The 19,852-nt window shown below is 35.5% G+C and overlaps 2 protein-coding genes and 1 non-coding gene across 3 annotated transcripts; 1 reads left to right on the top strand and 2 right to left on the bottom strand.

Annotated features, from left to right (window-relative positions):
- Nucleotides 1–9,781: 9,781 nt before the first annotated feature.
- On the bottom strand, nucleotides 9,782–9,854 carry TRNAR-CCU. The gene has a single exon. It is a non-coding gene; the product is annotated as a tRNA-Arg (tRNA).
- An 829-nt stretch (nucleotides 9,855–10,683) lies between these two features.
- Nucleotides 10,684–14,177, top strand: LOC122024722 (transcription factor bHLH18-like). The gene is made up of 5 exons (XM_042583394.1): nucleotides 10,684–10,813; nucleotides 12,662–12,701; nucleotides 12,778–13,176; nucleotides 13,471–13,857; nucleotides 13,949–14,177. Exons 2-5 carry the CDS (start codon nucleotides 12,666–12,668, stop codon nucleotides 14,012–14,014), a joined length of 888 nt encoding a protein of 295 aa, XP_042439328.1. The 5' UTR covers nucleotides 10,684–10,813; nucleotides 12,662–12,665; the 3' UTR covers nucleotides 14,015–14,177.
- Nucleotides 14,178–16,109: 1,932 nt separating this feature from the next.
- Nucleotides 16,110–19,396, bottom strand: LOC122024721. The gene is made up of 7 exons (XM_042583393.1): nucleotides 18,779–19,396; nucleotides 17,367–17,507; nucleotides 17,165–17,278; nucleotides 16,875–17,048; nucleotides 16,680–16,795; nucleotides 16,498–16,582; nucleotides 16,110–16,403 (listed from the first exon to the last, which is right to left on the bottom strand). Exons 1-7 carry the CDS (start codon nucleotides 19,298–19,300, stop codon nucleotides 16,377–16,379), a joined length of 1,179 nt encoding a protein of 392 aa, XP_042439327.1. The 5' UTR covers nucleotides 19,301–19,396; the 3' UTR covers nucleotides 16,110–16,376.
- Between the last annotated feature and the right edge of the window lie 456 nt (nucleotides 19,397–19,852).

Raw genomic sequence — 19,852 nt, 5'->3', positions numbered from 1 at the left:
ACGAGAAAGTCGAGATCCGACCTAACCTGTCCATGGCTATTATCTTGTATGACTTGGTCCCTCTATCCTTGATATCTAGATTGATCAATGAGACATAGACTGTGTCGTCCTCTTATCAACCTTTGTGTTTCTTGATATCTAAATAGACACACTCAATTAAATAAGTTCAATATCTCATATTGACTCATTTACGCATGAACATGCTTTCTTGTGTCCTACTAATCAAGGGGCCCACATATATCACTTCCGTAATATGGAAGGGATAGATCTCATCTACATCACTCACATCCCTCCGCATAATTCATTGCATACCCAATGACCGACTTTATTGTCTACCTTATTACAGGTGGCGTTTGCCGATACTAAAGTACACAACTCCTTATGTAGGGAACCGTAGCGACTTCAAGTCTAAGGACTATTCATACCAATAGTCACATGAGAATGTTTATGACACTCATATAACGATCCATGATACATTCTCATGACGGGTCATTCAATATATATTCTCTAATATATACTCATGTGTCAACCTGATATTTCATATCCATGACTTGTGAGATTAAGTCATCCGTTGGCATACATGCTAGTCTCAACGTATTAATATTGTCCTTGTATATTAATGCTCGACTAGGAATAGTTAAGAGTAGTATTTTATATATATATACAATATCTCACTATCAATTCAACCAATTGATATGCTATAGATAAAAATCTATTACTCAAGGACATTATTATACTTATTCAATCGGCACTGAACTAAAATAAATATAATAATCAACTTTACCTTTTATTAATAATGATGTATGATACAAAATGAGTCATTTATAATCATCTCATAATTGATACTAGGACTAATACTAACACACTATAGGAAGATGAAAGAAACTATAAATTTATTGAACTTTGCCTATGATAAAAAATAAAGGCAATTAGAAAGACATAAGAAATTATTGTTTGAAAATTGTAATTAGATCGATCTGTTGTAGAATAAGAGCAACGGATAGAGAGAAAGAAGACTGTATTTTTATTGCTGAGGGATCAGGGGATGGAAGAAGCTATTAAAAAAAATGCAAATCACATCAAGGAAAAAAATAAAAAAAGACCGAAATTTTAATTCTTTTACAAAGGAAAAAAAAAACGATGAGAACCGTTGTAGGAAGAAAAAAAAAGCGTAAAGAAGAAATCTGATGCGCGTGATAAAGGAGAAAGAGCGCAGGTATCGGCGCGGTAGAAAAAACAAGGAGGTGGATTGGTGGAGGATCTGATATCATCTCCGAGTGAAATAACAACTAATCGTATTAAGAGCATGCATCAATTTATGATAAAATTAGAATGCGCCAAGAAATAATTAACGAAGACATTGCAACTTGCTAGCAGAAGGAAAAGTGCTATTTCTACATTCAGAAACCAAATACACCAGGTATCTTGTAAAAGATTGGGAGATCCCTCCATCCTCTTTCTGTGTTCTCCACAACTGTTGCGTTCCCGTATTTATCTTCCTCCGGAATGCCTGTCTGAGTCAATTTCACAATGGTAACACCCTGTTGACAGTTCAAGTTCGTCAAAAGTCAGCCTCACTGTGGAATAAACTTCATCCGGCCAACTTCCAAATCTCCACTTCTGAACGACGATCAGCTTAGATTCCTGCAACTTCTCATTGACACCAGTGATCGATCCATCGAAGAGGCTGAATTGCCCACAACTTCCTTACTGATCCTTGCGTTGCTGTGTGTAAATCCCTTCCACCGATTCTCATCCATCAGGATCTCATAAATATTCCTCGCCCTATGAGTTCTTGCGTTGCTCTGTGTAAATCCCTTAGTATTTCATTACTATTATATTTGTGTTAACTCTATCACAGGAAGTGACTTGGTGGTTTCAAGTAATCGGATGAGATCCGAGGGACTGGTTGGGCGATAAGTTCTGAGTGACGAAGTCAAGAACTTCCAGCCGACCAAAGCGATGTGCAAGTGACCTTGGTAGTCTGAGCAATCAGACTATCAGAGTAGCTTTCAGGCCACCGATGTAGGCGTGATCGATCTATTCATAGGAGATAATCAAAATAGATATTTGACCAAGCTCCAGAAGTCCAGACACTTGGAGTTCGCTGAATCATTATTGATGTGGATAGAGTTGGCAGGCAGATCAACACAAGACAATCGGAAGGGTTTTTATCGACTAGAAGGGTTCTAGCAACTGGAATACTATCAGATCAATGTTTTACTTGGATTCTATAAAAGAGGCTCGAACCATTTTGATCCCGTCCGAAAGCTGAGTCGGATGAAGGCGGGCCTCGATGTACTGGAGGTTGACGGAAAGTCGCTGCAGCGTCCGATCTACTTGGCACCCTCCGGAAGGGTTCACACGGGCGGATGGTGAAGGGTGATGACCGGGATGATGACGATAGGGCTCTGCGCACACTCAGACGAGCCCACAAGTCGTTAAAGACCAGAAACCAGGGAAAAAGTCTCCGGGTCAGACCCTCCGACGCTCAAGTCAGGTACTTTTTCCCCAGAAACACAAAGAAAAGACGAAAAGTAAAGACGAGTGAGCGTACCTACGTAAGGGACAAAGCATCCCTTTTTATACTGCAATGGATGTTTCTGGGGTCTGGTGGGTGTCAGGGAATATCGGCTGTTAGGTTTTGTCTGGTGGTGAATGACACGCGACATCTTCTCATAGGCCGACGACCTGACAAAAGGGGTAATGAGCCCCGACTGTTGGCATATTCGTTGACACTCTGATTATTCTCTGACAGGTAGTTACGATTCCCTTGCTTGCTTGTCATGTAATACCTGATATCCTCTGCTTGTGATCGCTAAGCTGGGTCTTTGCGCTTGCTAACCCCGATCTGATATCTTGCTCCGATCTGATATCTTGCTAACCCCGATCTGCTATCGCGTCCCGACCTTAATTCGTTTCTGTTCATCCTGAACCCAAAGATGTACGTCTGACTTCATCCGATCCAACCTGTATACTGCATCCAATTTTGTTTACCTTGAACCAAGAGGCTATGAATCCTGACCTGCATCTTTAACGGGCACATCCCGACCTGCTCGTTTCATCGATCTAAGTATCCTGAGCCATAAGGTTGTTTGCACATCCCGACCTGTACATCAGGTCTATATTTCGACCTGCTTCTGTCTACTATAATCCATGGCTCGTACGTTCCGACCTGCACGTCAGGTCTATATTCCGACCTGCTTCTGTCATCTGTAATTCCTGACTCGTATGTTCCGACCTGCACACTAGGTCTGTATTCCGACCTGCTTCTGTTTGCTATAATCCATGGCTCGTACGTTCCGACCTGCACACCCGGTCTGTATACCGACCTGCTTCCGTGGTTTATACATCCCGACCTATACGTCAGGTATGTTCTACGCTAGAGGCCTTTCCTTCCTCGCATTTTCCTGGCCTGTGGGCCCTGCCCTTAATTACCATCAAGTCGGAATCTTGTCCAACTTGTAATCTTATCTTTTGACTGTCCCGTCAGCTGAGACTTTGACCATGGTCACGCAAGCTTGACTTCTGACCTCCATAGGGGCTGGACTTCTGACCATCTCATGGGCTTGACCTTTGACAACGTCATTCGCCGGACCCCCTTCTCATACACCGTATCACACTTATTTCAGTAATCGAAATTTGTCATTCTCTGCTAAAGTGCTCTTACTCTTGTGCTGAGGCGCTGCGCTCGTTATCTGAAAAGTTCAAATGACAATTAGGGCTGGTAATTCTTCTTTCTCTTTTAGTTGTTGTACTTTCTTTATTTTTATACTTAACTTTATAATTCTTGTTATTATAATTCTTGTTAAAGGATTTATCTTTTGGAAATGGGATATTTAATAAGAATCATATTAATCTTGCTTAGAGTTCTTTTAGATCTTACATGCAAATTATGCATGATATAATAGTACCTTAAGGGCGTGTTTGGTTGGGGGTTATCGCTGATAACCTTGGTAAGTAATCAAGGATAACTTTGTTTGGCTTAAGTAATTAGTGATTCTCGGTAATATAATATCCCCGTCATGTCAGCAATCAGGGAATATAACCCGGAATCAAAAAACCTTAGAAACCTTATGTTTTTAACAATTCCGGGGTTAACAACAATTTTCTTCCAAAATTATCCTCCAAGAGAGCCAGCAACGATGACGAGCAAGCAGCGATGGCGAGCAGGCGGGCACTGCGAGCAGGCGAGCACTGTGGAGTAAACGCGACCGAGGCTGGCCATCGTCGGGACGGAGCAACAACGACGGCTCACGGAGGAGAGAGCAGCAGTCATAAGCTCAAGATTTTCCTCTGAATAGTTCATGAAGGAGGGAGCAGCGACCCAAGGCACACAGTGACGACGGTTCACAGAGAAGGTGCCAGCAGTTTGCGGAGGAAGGAGACGGAGATAGCGTCGGCGGTTCGTGGAGGAGGTGGCACGCCGGCGGAGGGAGCAGCGACCCAAGGTGCACGGTGCCGACGGCTTGCGGAGGAGGCAGCGGTGGCCCAAGGCGAACGATACTGATGGTTAGCGAAGGTGGCACCAGTGGTTCACGGAGGAGGGAGACGGTGCCACCGGTTCGCTTCGCAGAGGAGGCGGCACACCGACGACGGGAGCAGTAGCCCAAGGTGCATGGTGCCGATGGTTCGCAGAGGAGGGAGCAGCGATCCAAGGAGGACGGTGCCGACGGTTTGTGGAGGACGCGCTAGCGATTCGGAGGAGGCGACACGGCCGCCATTTTCGCAGAGGAGGACGCATGAGCGATGGGAGAGAAGCACGGTAAAATGAGAAAGATATAAATTTTTTAATAAATATCTAAATTTATTTTAATTATATATATATATATATATATATATATATATATATATATATATATATATATATATATATATATATATATATATATATATAAAATGGGCCTAAGAGTGTTTGGGCCCTGGGCAGCTGCGATGGGAGGACAGTAATTGAGAAAGTTATAAATTTATATATATATATATATAAACCCTTTAAAAAATTTATAAAACAATTATATTTATTTATTACATACATTATCAATTTATTAATTAATAATATTATTAATTTAATTTAATTTTAAAAAATTAATTAAATATCAAATTCAATAAAGGATAATATAGTAAATATTAAATTAGATTATAACATTATCTAGATTGAACCAAACAAGATTAAAATTATGTTTTATTCTCCATAACCTTGATTATATGATTACTTAGTAATCACATACATTAAATGTTCGGCTAGATATTACATGCTTAGTTTCTAATTTAATTAGTTCGGTGTATTGATTCTGTTTAATCAAGTTAGGATTTAATTTACTTGTATTATTTTTCACTGTATAGTCTGCGTATTTGTTTGAAAGTTTTTATCTATCAACTCTTAAATTAATATACGTTATTTATCCCTCCTTAGCTTGGGAATACCATTATTAAAGGTTCACATTGAAAATAGATGAAATAATTATGAATTTAAATGATAAAAATATTTTTATTGGAATAATATCTAATTTGGATAGAGTCTATAAGGGATTAATACATCATAACAAGTGATATTAGAGTCATTGTCCCTCGAATATCATATGGGATAGATTTGAACAAAGTTGAGGGGAGGCTCAAAATAAGTCAAGAGAGGTCGAATGCTTACGGAGAGATCTGAAGCAAGTCAAGAGTAACTGAATACTTGAGGGAAGGTCTGAAGTAGGTCAAGAATAATCCGATATTTACAGAGAGACATAGAGCCGATCAAGATTGACCAAATATTTAAAGGGAGACTCGGAACATGTTAAAAATGACCGAATACTTAAGGGAAAGCTCAGAGCAGATTAAGAGTGATTAAATACTTCAGGAGAATCTTAGATCATGAGAATAATTATCAGGCCGAATCCTCTGCCTTAATTCGCCCCTGGGCCAGGGGCAATGATTGGAGCGATTTAATGGTCCCCACCCGTTTAGCATATGGGGACCATTGAATCCCTCTAATCAGCGCAGTGGACTAGGGCTTGGTCCGCTAAAGCGGACCAGAGGATCCCTGTTCAATAATAATGATTTTTTTTATTTATTGAAAGAATGGTTAGAAATATAATTAAATCTTATATTAAAAATATATGAAATATCATAAGTTTAAAATTTGAAAGTTATTTTTATTTAAATGAGACCTCTATTTATGTAGAACGTAAAAATAAATTTATGAAAAGTTCATATTATTACGGAGGTTTTACAACGTAGGCTCTACTCATCAAAGATGTGCCTGACATTACAAGTTACAGATTTGGAATAATTGATAAAACTTAACTAATTCAAAAATTGAGTTCAATTTGTCAAGATTTATACTTTTTTTTTAAAATATTGATTATTTCAGTTAAATCCAGTTTTATTTTGGTTTTAAATTTTGGAAATTAATTTATATTGACTAAATCAATTTTTTTTATTATATAATAAAGATAAAAAATTATGTTTTAATTTTTTCATGAAATTGACAATTTTTATTAAAAACTCTTAATATTTTTATTTTTTTTAAAAAAAAAATTGATTAATTTAGTTACCAATCGAGTTACTAGTTTTTTATATGTTCAATTTGTTTGTCTGTAATAATAAGAATCCATTGGTTTGATTGGTCGAAATTTTTTTGGGATAAATTAGTTTTAACAAATTCGGTTCGGTTTTAAAGGAGCAGGATGAAGTTCACAATCGATACCCATTTTGTTATTTAGAAAATTTATCGAGGAAAAAAAAATAGACAATATGACGATGATAAAAAACTGATTTTGAGTAGCAAGTAGAAAGTTCCGTGTGTAAGTTTCTAGTATTAAGTACCGAGTAAAACCCTTTGGTAGATAGAAGGCAAAACTTGGAAACATCTATTGTTGTATTGATTTAATTGAAGATTTTCTACAACTGCATTGTTTGTTTGTGTACAAGGATAAATATCAATTAATTGTGAGATTATTCTAAAGGTCGACAATTAGCGGGTGTTTGATTTAGGAAAATAGGAATGGAGAATGAGAATGAGAATTATTGATTGTCATTGTTAATGCTTGGATTATAGGAATAAGAATATAAATAAGGGAATGAATCATTGAAATTGGGTAATAACTCATTCTCATATACCTCCCTTCAATGAGCCATTATCTTATTTTCATCAATCAAAAATATTCTCTTATTCTAAAAATACTCTTGACCTAAGACTAAAATTTTCTCCCTTAATATCAAATATCAAAATATATTTATTTATTTTTTTCTTTCATATCACTTCTCTCTCCTTGCTCTCTCTCTTATCATATTTTTTCTCTCATCATTTTATCACACACTTTCTCTCTCCTTAATCTCTCTTATCACACTCTCTTTCCTCTTTTTTTCTCATTATACTTTCTCTCTCCTCAATCTCTTCCATCACACTCTCTTCCTTCTTTTTTTCTCATTATAATTTCTCTCTCATCATACTTTCTCTCTCCTCAATCTCTCTCATCGCACTCTCTTTTCTCTTTTTTTTCTCATCATACTTTCTCTCTCCTCAATCTCTCTTGTCACACTCCCTCCTTTTTTTTCCTCAACACACTTTCTCTCTCATCATACTTTCTCTTTCCTAAATCTCTCCCATCACACTTACTATTCTCTTTTTTCTCATCACACTTACTATTCTCTTTTTTCTCATCACACTTTCTTTCTCATCATACTTTCTCTCACCATACTTTCTCTCTCCTCAATTTCTCTTATCACACGCTCTCCTCATTTTTTCTCATTACATTTTCTCTTTCTTCATCCTCTCCCATCATACTTTCTCTCGCATTATATTTTCTCTCTCATCTTTTCTCATCATGCTCTCTCCTATCACACTTTCTTTTCTTATTTTCTCTCATTACACTTTCTCTCTCTCTTCATTCTTTCTCATCACACTTTCTCTCTCATCATACTTTCTTTCTCATCATTCTCTTTCATCATATTTTTCTCTCACATTCATCTTTCTCTCATATCTAATTTTTTCTCTTATTTTTCTTTAAGGGTAAAAAAGGAAATTTTGATTTATTTCGATAAAAAATATGCAACTAACCAAACATTGCTTTTAAAAGTGATATCTAGCTCATACCTATTCTCATTTCACAATACAATGATTCCCATTCCGATTCCTATTCTTAGGAAAGAACCAAACGCCCCCTTAATACCAAAGCCGATCTTAGGGTGGTCAAGAAGGAGTTGACGCATAAGGATCCACCTCTGGCACGATCCATTTTTTTTTTTAAAAGTTTTATTTATTTTTAAATAAATACTAACATAATTTCATTTATATATGTATATAATAAAATAATGTCCGTGTTTAAAAAAAATTTAAAACATCATTATAAATTTTAAAATATTATAGATTTTGTTCCGTAAAAGTGTCTCTAAAAATAGAGTACAATCCTTTTCTTCCTCCATCAAAGTTTTCCTATTTCTAATCTTTCTAAATCCTAAAATCTTTAAACATAAATTTAATTTATATATTATTTTAATAAAATTATTTTATAGTATCAATTTTATTATTTTTTATATGAATATAAAAAAACTATTTTATTATTATTATTATTATTATTATTATTATTATTATTATTATTTTTACATGACCCTTTAAAATTTAGGACCGTCCTGATTAACAGTAAACTTCCTACACTGTTATTAATAGCACATTGCTGGATGATTTCAGTGAAGAAATTTTGCACTGAGTATATCGAGAATCTCAGTAGATCAGGCCGTCTTCCAGATGCTGCATCTACTAAGACATCCAGTACTAGCTAGAGACATCAAGTTAGGTTAGAAGAAACTTATGCTGCCCTAATTGATGCATTCGGGATATTTGAAGAGATCAAATGAAGAAATTTCAGAATCCACATGTGTTTATCTGTCAAACGTTCAATTATTAGTGACTTAAAAAAGGTGGGAAAGTTTGAAGTAGCACTTCGTTTGTCTTCCAGGATGAACTCGAACATTACAAATTAAGTTTGTTGGTCTGAAAATTTTAAATATAGTAGAAACCATTGATGAAAAATCAAGTTGGATAAGATCTTGCATATGTTTTTCTCATACTTGAATTTGACTGCCACTGCAACAAGAAAATTTTAAGAACAAAATTGAAAAAATGAATCATCGAAGAATCATAAATGGTGGAAAGTTTGGATAGAAGTGAGCAAAATTTCTATTCAAATAACTAACAAAATTAAATTAATTTGAAATTCTGTTCGGTTTATTTGAAATTTTAATTTTTTTTTTAAAAAATACCAGTTATTTTGTTTAAATCAATTCGGTTTTGATTTTTGAATTTGAAAAAAATCAATTAAACCGATTAAATTATTTTTTTATTAAATAATAAAATAATAAAAAATAAGATTTTTGAATTTTTTTATTAAACCGATTAAGTTTTTATTTAAAAATATTAATATTTTTTAAAATTTTAAAAATCAATTAATATTAATAATTAAATCGAGAAGTACAAACTCTATTAATTTTTTAATGATAAAGTTGGCTAATATAGTAAAATAAATTGAGGTTTAATTGTGGAAACTTAAGTAAATTCAACCAAATTAAATAAAGCCATTTTTTTTACCATATTAGTTTGACGTAAAGGTTAAAATTAAAATATTTTTTAATAAAAAAATCTTTTAATAATCAAGTTGCCTAATTTAGTGAAATAAAATGAAGTTTCGTTATGGAAACTTAATTAAATCCAACCAAATTAAATAAAGCCAATTTTCTACTATATTAATTCGACGTAAAGGAATTAAAACATTTTTAATAATAAAAACAAATAATTCGCGCCAGGTAGGGGTCGAACCTACGACTTTCTGCTTAGGAAACAGACGCTCTATCCACTGAGCTACAGGCGCTTTTATATCGATTCGAGGATATTTAATTTTTTATTACATATATTAAATCATTTATAATTTTATACTGATTTATTCCCACATAACATATTATATATGCTTTGTAAACATAATGAATAAATAAATTAAACAGCAAACCGCTGGTATTCTTCTGAACATTCAAGTTAATACAAAAATAAAAATAAAATCTACCATCAAAAGTTTTTCAGAAACAGGAGAGTTTTTATGAGAATCATCAGTTTCTACTCTCCAATCCCACACACTGACCATTCATCATGCATCTTCAAACTTCTTCCTCCATGTCTTCTGGAACACATGCAAACCTTTTCTCCTTTCTTGTTACAATAATTCACAATGCATTAACACTAAAGTCCCCACATTCTTATTGTTTATGAAGTGGTTGGATATGCTTATGGATATGGATAGCTGGGAGCCTTGTCCTAACACTGATCACATATCTAGCTCTTTCAATACGAAACTCATAATTAATATTATTGTGCATGTTTGTTGGCAATGATATGCTTCCAATACATGTACAGCTAGCTGCATTATTTATATCCTCCTAGTTGATGCATCTCTCTAGATCAGCACACAATCTTATCAGATACTGTCGATCAGTCACATGTGGCCATCAATCTGAGCAGCAATAAATGGATTCATTTGGCTGTTTAATCCTTGATGAATGAAGTATCATATCCGTGGCAGATTAGTTGCAGGTGATCGATCGTTATCGATGCAATATTTGCCTCTAGTGGTTTGAAAGGGAAAGCTCTAACCTTCATAGAGCTAGCTCGTGCATTTAACTTAATCTCAAACCGTGCACTGTACTTTAGTTATATATATGCCTAAGCAATTGTGTGCTCTACCCTAAAAATTGAGCTTTTCTCTTTTGATATATCGCATAGCCTTCTTGTGGTTGTGGTCATATTTTGTTGAGAAGCCTTGGAGTTGAAGAAGAATAGGTATGCCTTCCCAAACTTTGATTTCAAGTTGATAACAAGGGGCATTATTAGAGTGCTAATTGTGAGATGTTTTATGATGAGCTACCACTGAGTCTTTAAGAATATTTTTAATAGCTAGTTATGGTTAACTTTAGTCTTAAATTAGCAAAGTTCAAAGATTAATAATATGCCTCATCGAGTAAAAACATATATCAAGTAGTTTTAATATAAAACTTGAATAGAATGGAAGAATGGATTGAGTCCGATCACAATCAATTATCTCGCAAAGTTTTCTTAAAATCTTTAATGGCTATTGATAAATAATTTTGATCTAGAATTGGGACATAAGGCATCAATGAGATTCACAAGATCAATAATCTCACCTTTATTAGGTGAAAATATCCATCAAAGATTTTTTTTTTTGAAGAACTCCTAGCTATATCGATCTAAGACTAATTAATGACAATCTTGGTAATAAAATTAGGTATTAGTGGAGTCACATGATTAATAATTTAGCTCGTGTCACACGAAAACATCCATTAGGAAGATATTTGAAATTTTTTTATGGCCATTTACATCTGCTTTGTTTAAATAATTGACACAAAAGTTTTCGGTGGAGTCTTGGAATCAATATATATATATATATATATATATATATATATATATATATATATATATATATATATATATATATATATATATACTAAGGGCTAAAAGACATAAAAATAACCATCAGGGGTCCTTTTCTTCTAAAAACTCTTTAAAATAAGTCTAGTTAGTAAGTTAATGAAAGTGAAAATTAGAAGTTTAAAACTTTTTAGATTATTTAATTGATCACCAAAGGTATCTACAAGAACATCTATACAAATTTATACAAAAAGACTTTGCTAAAACTCATCTTAATTTGAAAGCAAATACTACAATAAATAAAAATAATTTCTTCTCCAAGATGTTCATATATATATATATATACACACACACACAATCTACTCAATATATAGTTTGTGAGGTTAATTATGAAGTTTTAGAACACAAGAATTTACCTTTAAAAGATGATTAACCTTCTCTAAATAAACTCGAAGTCATCCTATAGTTAAAGAAAAATCGATGAACATGATGAGCAGGTTGTGAGGGGGATATGATGCACGGTTAATACCGAATCATCGAGTAACATATATAATATTATTTCTCGATTAAATCTTCTTTAATAATATTGCAAATAGTGACTCATCCCCCCAAAAGTTATGAGCCTCCAAGAGGTCTTCCATTAGCTCCTATTATTGATCATCCTAAATAATTATTCTATGTCCTCCACTAACACGGCACATAATTATTTTAACAAGATATCCTCACCAAATATTATTATACGCATCATCTCACCACTAAACTAATACCCTTGAAAAGCACTGAGGATCCCACCATTATTATTATTATCATTATCATCATCATCATCATCATTATCATTGTTGTTGTCCAATAACAACCATTTCATGAGTTTAATCGATTAATGATCAAATATTAATATTTAGCCTTGTGCACGCACGCTTGATCAAATATTTATGGTTTCGGTCAAAATGTCAAACGCCATGTGTAACACAACCATTTACACTGTGCGATCGAGCTTTCATGCATCGATCTTCAGCCACAAAGTTTGACTCCACATTTTAGCCATGGAGTTTGGCCTCCAACTGAGCAGTAATGTGAAGGCCTCCCTCGGTTCACACTCCACTTTCCTTTCGCAGATCAGATCTGCACAATTCCTTTGGCAGTGCTATATTCGTGTCCCTAGCTCTCAACTGCATGCATGTGCTTCATATATCATCTGATTTCTTTCAATCTCTAATCTTTTGATTATATTCTCGAGTGAAGCTTAATGGAGACTCCCTGGAACAACTGGTTCTCAGATACTGTAAGAGTATTGCTAGCTAGTTAATTAATTATATATTAATTAATCTTGTATACTGAAAGATTAATTAATATTGCAGGATATGAGTGATCAGCCAGGGTTTCTTCAGCAGTGGGAAATAGGATCGAACAACACTAGTAACAACATGAATATTATGGTTCCTCATCAGTCTTTCCATGGATCAGATTATGGATCAGGAGTTAGGGTTCAGGAGAACACCAGCTGGAACTTTAACTTGGGCAGCAACAACCAGATGGAGCAGCTTGATCATGGGTCTTGCTCATCGTCAGGGATGGTGTCTCTTGACTCGCTGACCAATCCGAGTAAAGGTGTTGCTTTCGTGAAGAATTCGCCCAAGGAGGAGCAGAAGATGGTGCTGTCGCAGGCGCAAGAACATATCATCGCGGAGAGGATCCGGCGCGAGAAGCTCAACCAGAAGTTCATTGCACTCTCTGCGTTGATCCCTGGCCTTAAAAAGGTAATTACGCAGATCTCATGTTTAGTGACAAACAATTTTAATTTGGTTTCTCTTTCTTAGGGTTTGTTTGTTTGTTGTACTTTTAATTAGTGAGACTACATGAAATATTTATTGTAGTCTTGAAGCATCAAATACAATCTATGAGTGAGAGATTATCATCTCCTTTTATCTTCTATACATACATTTCTTTTATCTTTTATTTAAACGATCGATATAAGTTTAGATAAACTTTCGTTCTAAGTAAGTTTTGATCATCATTTAAATTCATTGCATATGTAAATGTACATCTTCTAGGCAGACAAAGCTTCTGTTCTTGGAGATGCAGTGAGACATGTGAAAGACCTACAAGAAAAAGTGAAAGCCCTAGAAGAACAAAAGATGGAGAGGACCGTCGAATCCGTGGTCCTCATCAAGAAGTCCCACATCTCGGTCACCGATGACGGTGGTTCATCATCGGACGAGAACAATCTCGATGAATCACGACCGTCACAACTTCAACCTTTCCCCGAGATCGAAGTGAAGGTGTACGAGAAGACAGTGCTCGTAAGAATCCATTGCGAGAACCGCAAAGGTGTCCTTGTGAAGGTCTTGTCCGAGATCGAGAGCATGAACCTCATCATAACCAACACCAATGTTATGCCTTTTCTTGGCTCCTCTATCAATATAATCGTGACGGCACAAGTAAGTCATACTATCGAAACCGAAACCCTAATTCTCATGACCTCTTTCAATATAACTATGACAATTCCATTTTTTTTTGTTTGGTGTACAGATGGAAGTGGAGTTCTCAATGACTGTGAAGGATATTGTGAGGAAGCTAAAATCTTCTTTGGTTTAGCTCAAAATATGTTGAGTTAATGCACTTTATGACTTCTTATCCTGAAACATTAATCCTCCTTATTAATTTTATGGAAAACAACAAAGTTAAACCTTTATGATCCTTGTTCCATAAAGTGAGATGTTTGCATGCAAGTGTAGCTTATAGCAACTCCCTTTTTATATTTCAAATGGCTAATTAACTTGCAACTTGTTATTTGTTTATTAAGTATTAAGATCATAACAGGTTGGCTGAGGATTCTATCAGTGTCCATAATCAATTCTTTTACTCGTATTTTAATTATTTTTTTCCTCTCATAAAGGTCTTAGTACTGCTTACCAACTAGAGATCGCAATCTTCTAAAGAACTATGCCTCGTTGTGCTTTAGCATATATAGATGATTTGTGTCATATATGTACTCGAAGTGATAGCACATGTCTAATTCATAAGTGAAGTATCAATGATTATTTTAGTCTATACTATACTACATACATTCTATGATGATGTGAGAGAGTAACAATAATAATAACAACTAAGTCTTATCCTATTAGATATGATCGAATATATTGATCTTTCTACGATTATTGAACTCTTTCCCCTATTATACCATCATTTATCATTATTAATCAAGTTTTCTTTAGTCTTCATTTTTCTTAATATAGTAGAGTATGTGTTTGATCATATATATAATCTTAAATACATCTATCAAAATATTACATCAATATGTATTTAAAATGATAGCACCTGCATTGTCTACTTCCTAATACACTGTCAATGATTATTTCAATTTGTAATATGCTATCCTATGATAGAGTAGTTTTATCTTAGAATACTGGCTATTAGAATGAACCTCTATATGTATTTTTCTGATTTATCCAGATAACTAGTGAAAAATTTCGGTAAAATCATGTCAGTCATCCCAAGTTTGATATTATCTTATCTGATTAATCATTTTTTTTTTTATTTTATGATAGAGTAGTTTTAAAATTATAGTAGGTATTTGATTGCACTTGCCCAACTAAACGTTGCAATCTTTTGTAGGACTCTTTTAGGGGGTATATATGTATATTAGAGATAATTAAAATATGGAAAGGAAGATATAGCTATATCGTAAGGATGAGTAGAGCATCTCCTTTACCTTGATTTTTAAAATGCTATGATGATATGAACGATGTATAAGGTGTCTATTGAAAAGAGATGAGCTTTTTGCGTAAAAAGGTTGGTTGGAACGAAGATGTTACCTCTCGATAAAACTTATATCGAACAAGTGAACGTTAAAATAATACAACAATGAGTACACCATTAGTTACTTCCGATCCATGTATAACTTGTTCAATATAGTGATTAATTTGCAAAATATAATGATATGATGTATGGACAAAGAACAGTTTAATCATGTGAAAAAAATATAGTTGACTCACTGATAAACATTTTTTAATTCTATAGTATTTTTAATTTGTCTTAAGCTAAGCCTAATCCTGAATCAAGATACCTGTATGATATGCAAAAGAAGTATTCAAGGGGAAAAAAACAAAACAAAAAAAACTATTTCTTAAACTCCTAGCAAACATATAAAAAAACAACACAGAAGTCTTATCCGAAGAGATTCATGATCATTAAGAACATTACTCAAGATTTGAAAAGAAAACATATAATCATAGGAATTGATATATGAATTGTTCCATTATAAATCCAGTTGGATTCTCATGTCACTGGACCTTAATCACTTTTCATGAAAAAATAATAATCCCAGTTAACTTCATTGACTATCCGTGGAGATGACTGGCCCGACCATACGAAAATTTCCCACCACCCATTAGAATAAATCGAAAAGTGCACACGACGACCAATCCAGAAACTTAGCATCCTTTTGATTACGCCCTCCATTTGGAGAGAAAATTCCTATAAATACGTCGTAATTGGAATTCGAACCACGAATATCTGGGTGACAACCTAGATATCCTACCATGACACCATGACCCCAGGGACACCTTAATCACTTTCCATGTCACCTTAAACAGATAATCTTGCGGGACATTAAGGCATTCTTCAATCGGGACACCTTAATCACTTTCCATGTCACCTTAAACAGATCATCTTGCGGGACATTAAGACATTCTTCAATCAAGACTAATGACATTACTTTGCACAATTGCCATTACAAAGATAGGGAAATTGTGTGCAAGGAAGAAGGGAATTCAACCCAATACACACAAAAAAATAAAAAACACAGAAAGATCCACTAATTGTAAACATGTGAACATATGGCATTACGACTGCTAGTTCGAAACTAGATTCAAAGGGCCTATATATACATGCGGAATACGGCTACGTAACTTGTTGCCTCAGCTGGTTATTCTGCCAGCATTCCATCCAACAACAGCTACCTTTCTTGACTTTTTGTCAATTCCTGCAAATAATTATGTGGGTCAAAGTAAAACAAACAGAATCGCAACCATCAGTGTAATGCAACTTGGAGAAACCCGAATGATAAGTCACACGACCTCAGGAACATGGGATAATGATGGTTCTGCGTTCAACTCCAAAGTCGATTCAGAATTTCTTGCTTCAGACTTCTCATTCGAGTACCTAGATTATCAAGAAGAATATAAGCAAAATAGGATTGGACGAGATGATAGATAAGGATGTTAAATGTGTTGACTGGAAAATTGATGTTTATGCTTACGTTGAGAGGATAGTCACCCATACTAGCTCCACGCAATCCACCCAAAGAAGTCTCTGTTCAACTGGAACAACACCATAAGTGATCAAGTGTGCAAAAGGCCAAAGCTTCCACCCTGCCTGTAAGCCGGAACATGAGTTAGCCATTGATGTTTGTGCCAACGGTTGTTACATAGATAACATGGGGAAAGCCCCTTACAGTTAACATCGGCCAAAATGTAGCCTTCAATTCACTAAAGATATTTGCTGGTGATTCACGCCGCAAGAAGCCCAATACTACATAGTAGATACTATTCCATAAGGCAGACCATGCAGTCTGGTCAAACACCACCTTAGCAGGTACAACCCACCAGTCTTGGAAAGGAAAAAGTGCCTGAAATGCAGAATTACCACATTAGATTGGTGTTGCAACAAAGCAAAAGAATTGATACTCGTGGTATAAGAAGAAAGTATGGCTAACAAATATTTGATAGTAGAAGATTCAACAACCTCACAGAAGTGATAATAATAATGAGAAAGTGATCCATGAAGAGAAAATCCTACAAGTCCGGATCTGAACATGCGAGCTCGATCAAATTCAAATAGTGGTTTTCCTTCATAACACTGCAACAATATTTATGAATTACATAATAGAGAAGGAATACATCTGAAATGACCTTTAACTTGTAAAACACTGAAGCATGAAATCAACCTGGGCAATCCAATCGCCTAGAGAATAAACAATACCACTTATCAGCATTTTGGCGAGAACTGGATGTGTTTTCAAAGATTGTTCATAAGCGACCCAGTTATGCAATGGTGCATACCTAAGTATCTCATATAATGTCCAACCCTGAAATGGATCAAGAAGGCAAGAGGCAGTAATGAGCATAACTGCCATGAATTACATACATTAACACAAGGAAAACCAATGGCAATAGATAGCACTACATTGTTTTTTATCTGAATTTTCTAACAACAAAAATCATGTCAACACGGTGAACTACCTTCTTCAAATAAGTGGTACATTAAACGTACAAACCCATAAATAAACTAAATATATAATCATTAGTACATGATATATTCTGAAACTTGTGTGACACTGTTTACTAAATGAACAAATATATTCCTTGCTGATGATACATGATGTAAGAAAACAAGAACACATATTAAACCACCAAATGGAACAGTAACCGAGTCTCAAGTACTGATTCACTAGATGGTGTTAACCATTAAGGCCATTACTGTCCAAATTCTGTCTAGTTCTGTTGATTTGGGTGAATATCATATGGGAAGCAAGAATCGTGTATAATTGCAATACAAGTCCTCCTCTTCCATGTGCAACTGATTGCAACTTAAATCTAGCTAGAGATTTTTCAGCATTAGCTATACAAGTGTACTAATAGAGATCACGGTTTTGATAAAGGAATATGGAAAAAAAAAAAACAAAATGAAATTAACGAATCAAATGGTTGGTAATGGTACATGAGAATTAAATTATAAACTACAAATACAATCTTTTATTCAAGTGCACAGGTTTTGTTTCTATTTTGATTGAAATCAGACAGGCAACCGAATTCCAAGCAACAAACAATCTTCTATTTAACAATTAAATTCTTCCTACAAAAGAGATGCTATGCACAAGGAAGAGAATTGCAATGCATTTCAGACAAATTCGAAGAGCACCATCCCTCGAACATAAAAGACTTGTTATGAATATACACCATCCCTCGAACATAAAAGACTTGTTATGAATATAAAGTAATGTTAAGGAATTATTCATCCATCATGTTCAATTGGTATTCTTAGTGCTTTTTTACTTAAGTTTCTGTCTTACCAAGATTGCTCCTACCAGTCACTTTATCATAGAGTCTACTAGTTTCTTCTTCCGGACACCAAACTACAATTCTGTAACAGTAACTAATTAGGCTATTGAAAGGATAAAGAATAAGCATAACTTTCAGCAAACAATTTATCTAAGAAAGCATTCAGATTAATTAAAATTGTCGTTTCCATCTGAGCACCAACAATCTCATGGTTCTCAGAACGTTCATCCAGTATAGTTAAGGAAGTTCAATCAAAATTCCATTCGACAAGATCAAGTCCCAGAGCAACTTAACCCACATGCCAATAGTCGCTGTCGATGGTGAGAAGCTTCGAGATGGCGAAAGTCCCAGCGGCAAGAACAATCGAAGCGTTGATAGTCCGGTTCAGCGACTTACCAATGTCTTGCTCATCCTCCAAAGAGGAAGAGAAGCCAACACCACCACTTCCACCGCCGCCAACGACTCTGCCACCGATTTCGAGAGCCAAGGCCCGGACTTGGCTGCCAAGCTCCTCAAGGGGCTGCTCCTCCTGCTGCTCCCTCGCGGAGGAGGGGATGACCCCGTCCTGCTGGTCCGTCGAGTCGCTGCTCTGCACCGGGATGACATCAAGATCTTCCTCGGGCAAGACCGAGGCGGCGAAGAAGGAACCCCGGTTCCTTCTGTTGGATCTCTTAGGTAGAGAGATGCATCGGCGGCGGGAGGGGCACAAAGGCAGCGATGGGATGGAGACCCTGGCTGGGGGCTTCGTCGAGGAAGACGAAGAAGAGGAAGTCGAGAGGGAGAGGAAGAATATCCTCTGGGAGACAACGCCGGCAGCCATCGGAGTCGGCGTTGGTCGCCGGGCAGAAGGATCGGCGATCGATCGGTAAGGAGAGCAGAAAGGGTTTTATTTGACTAATTATTTGGCGTGGAATAATAAAATTAAGGAAGAAAATTTATTTACGTAGTCCAAAAAATTAGGCGGCGGAGGATAATCCACGTCCACCACAGACACTCCGACCCAGTTGCAAAACCATAAAATAAAATATTAAAAACCCATATTTTTTTTTTCAAGTATTAATTAAAATTATTTTAACATTAATCAAAATTGTATATATGAATTTTGCATTGAGAATATCTGAAGTTCAAGTCAAATTTATATCCAACTAAATTAATTATTTTAATGGCTTCATTTACTTTGATAATTGACTTCACTAGACTGATTAATGAGATTCAACACCTTAAACTTTTACCGGCCCGTTCCCACCAATTATCCGCTAATTTCGACCTCCTCCGCCTCGCCGGCCGCGCTACTCTGCCGACCTCTTTTTCTTTTGTGCTTTTCTGGTATCGGATCCTCCACGCGTCACTTCAACGCCCCTAGAGCCAGCCC

This window comes from Zingiber officinale, chromosome 9B (assembly GCF_018446385.1).
Source record: "Zingiber officinale cultivar Zhangliang chromosome 9B, Zo_v1.1, whole genome shotgun sequence".
Lineage (NCBI taxonomy): Eukaryota > Viridiplantae > Streptophyta > Magnoliopsida > Zingiberales > Zingiberaceae > Zingiber > Zingiber officinale.
This window is presented reverse-complemented; position numbering and strand designations above follow the sequence as displayed.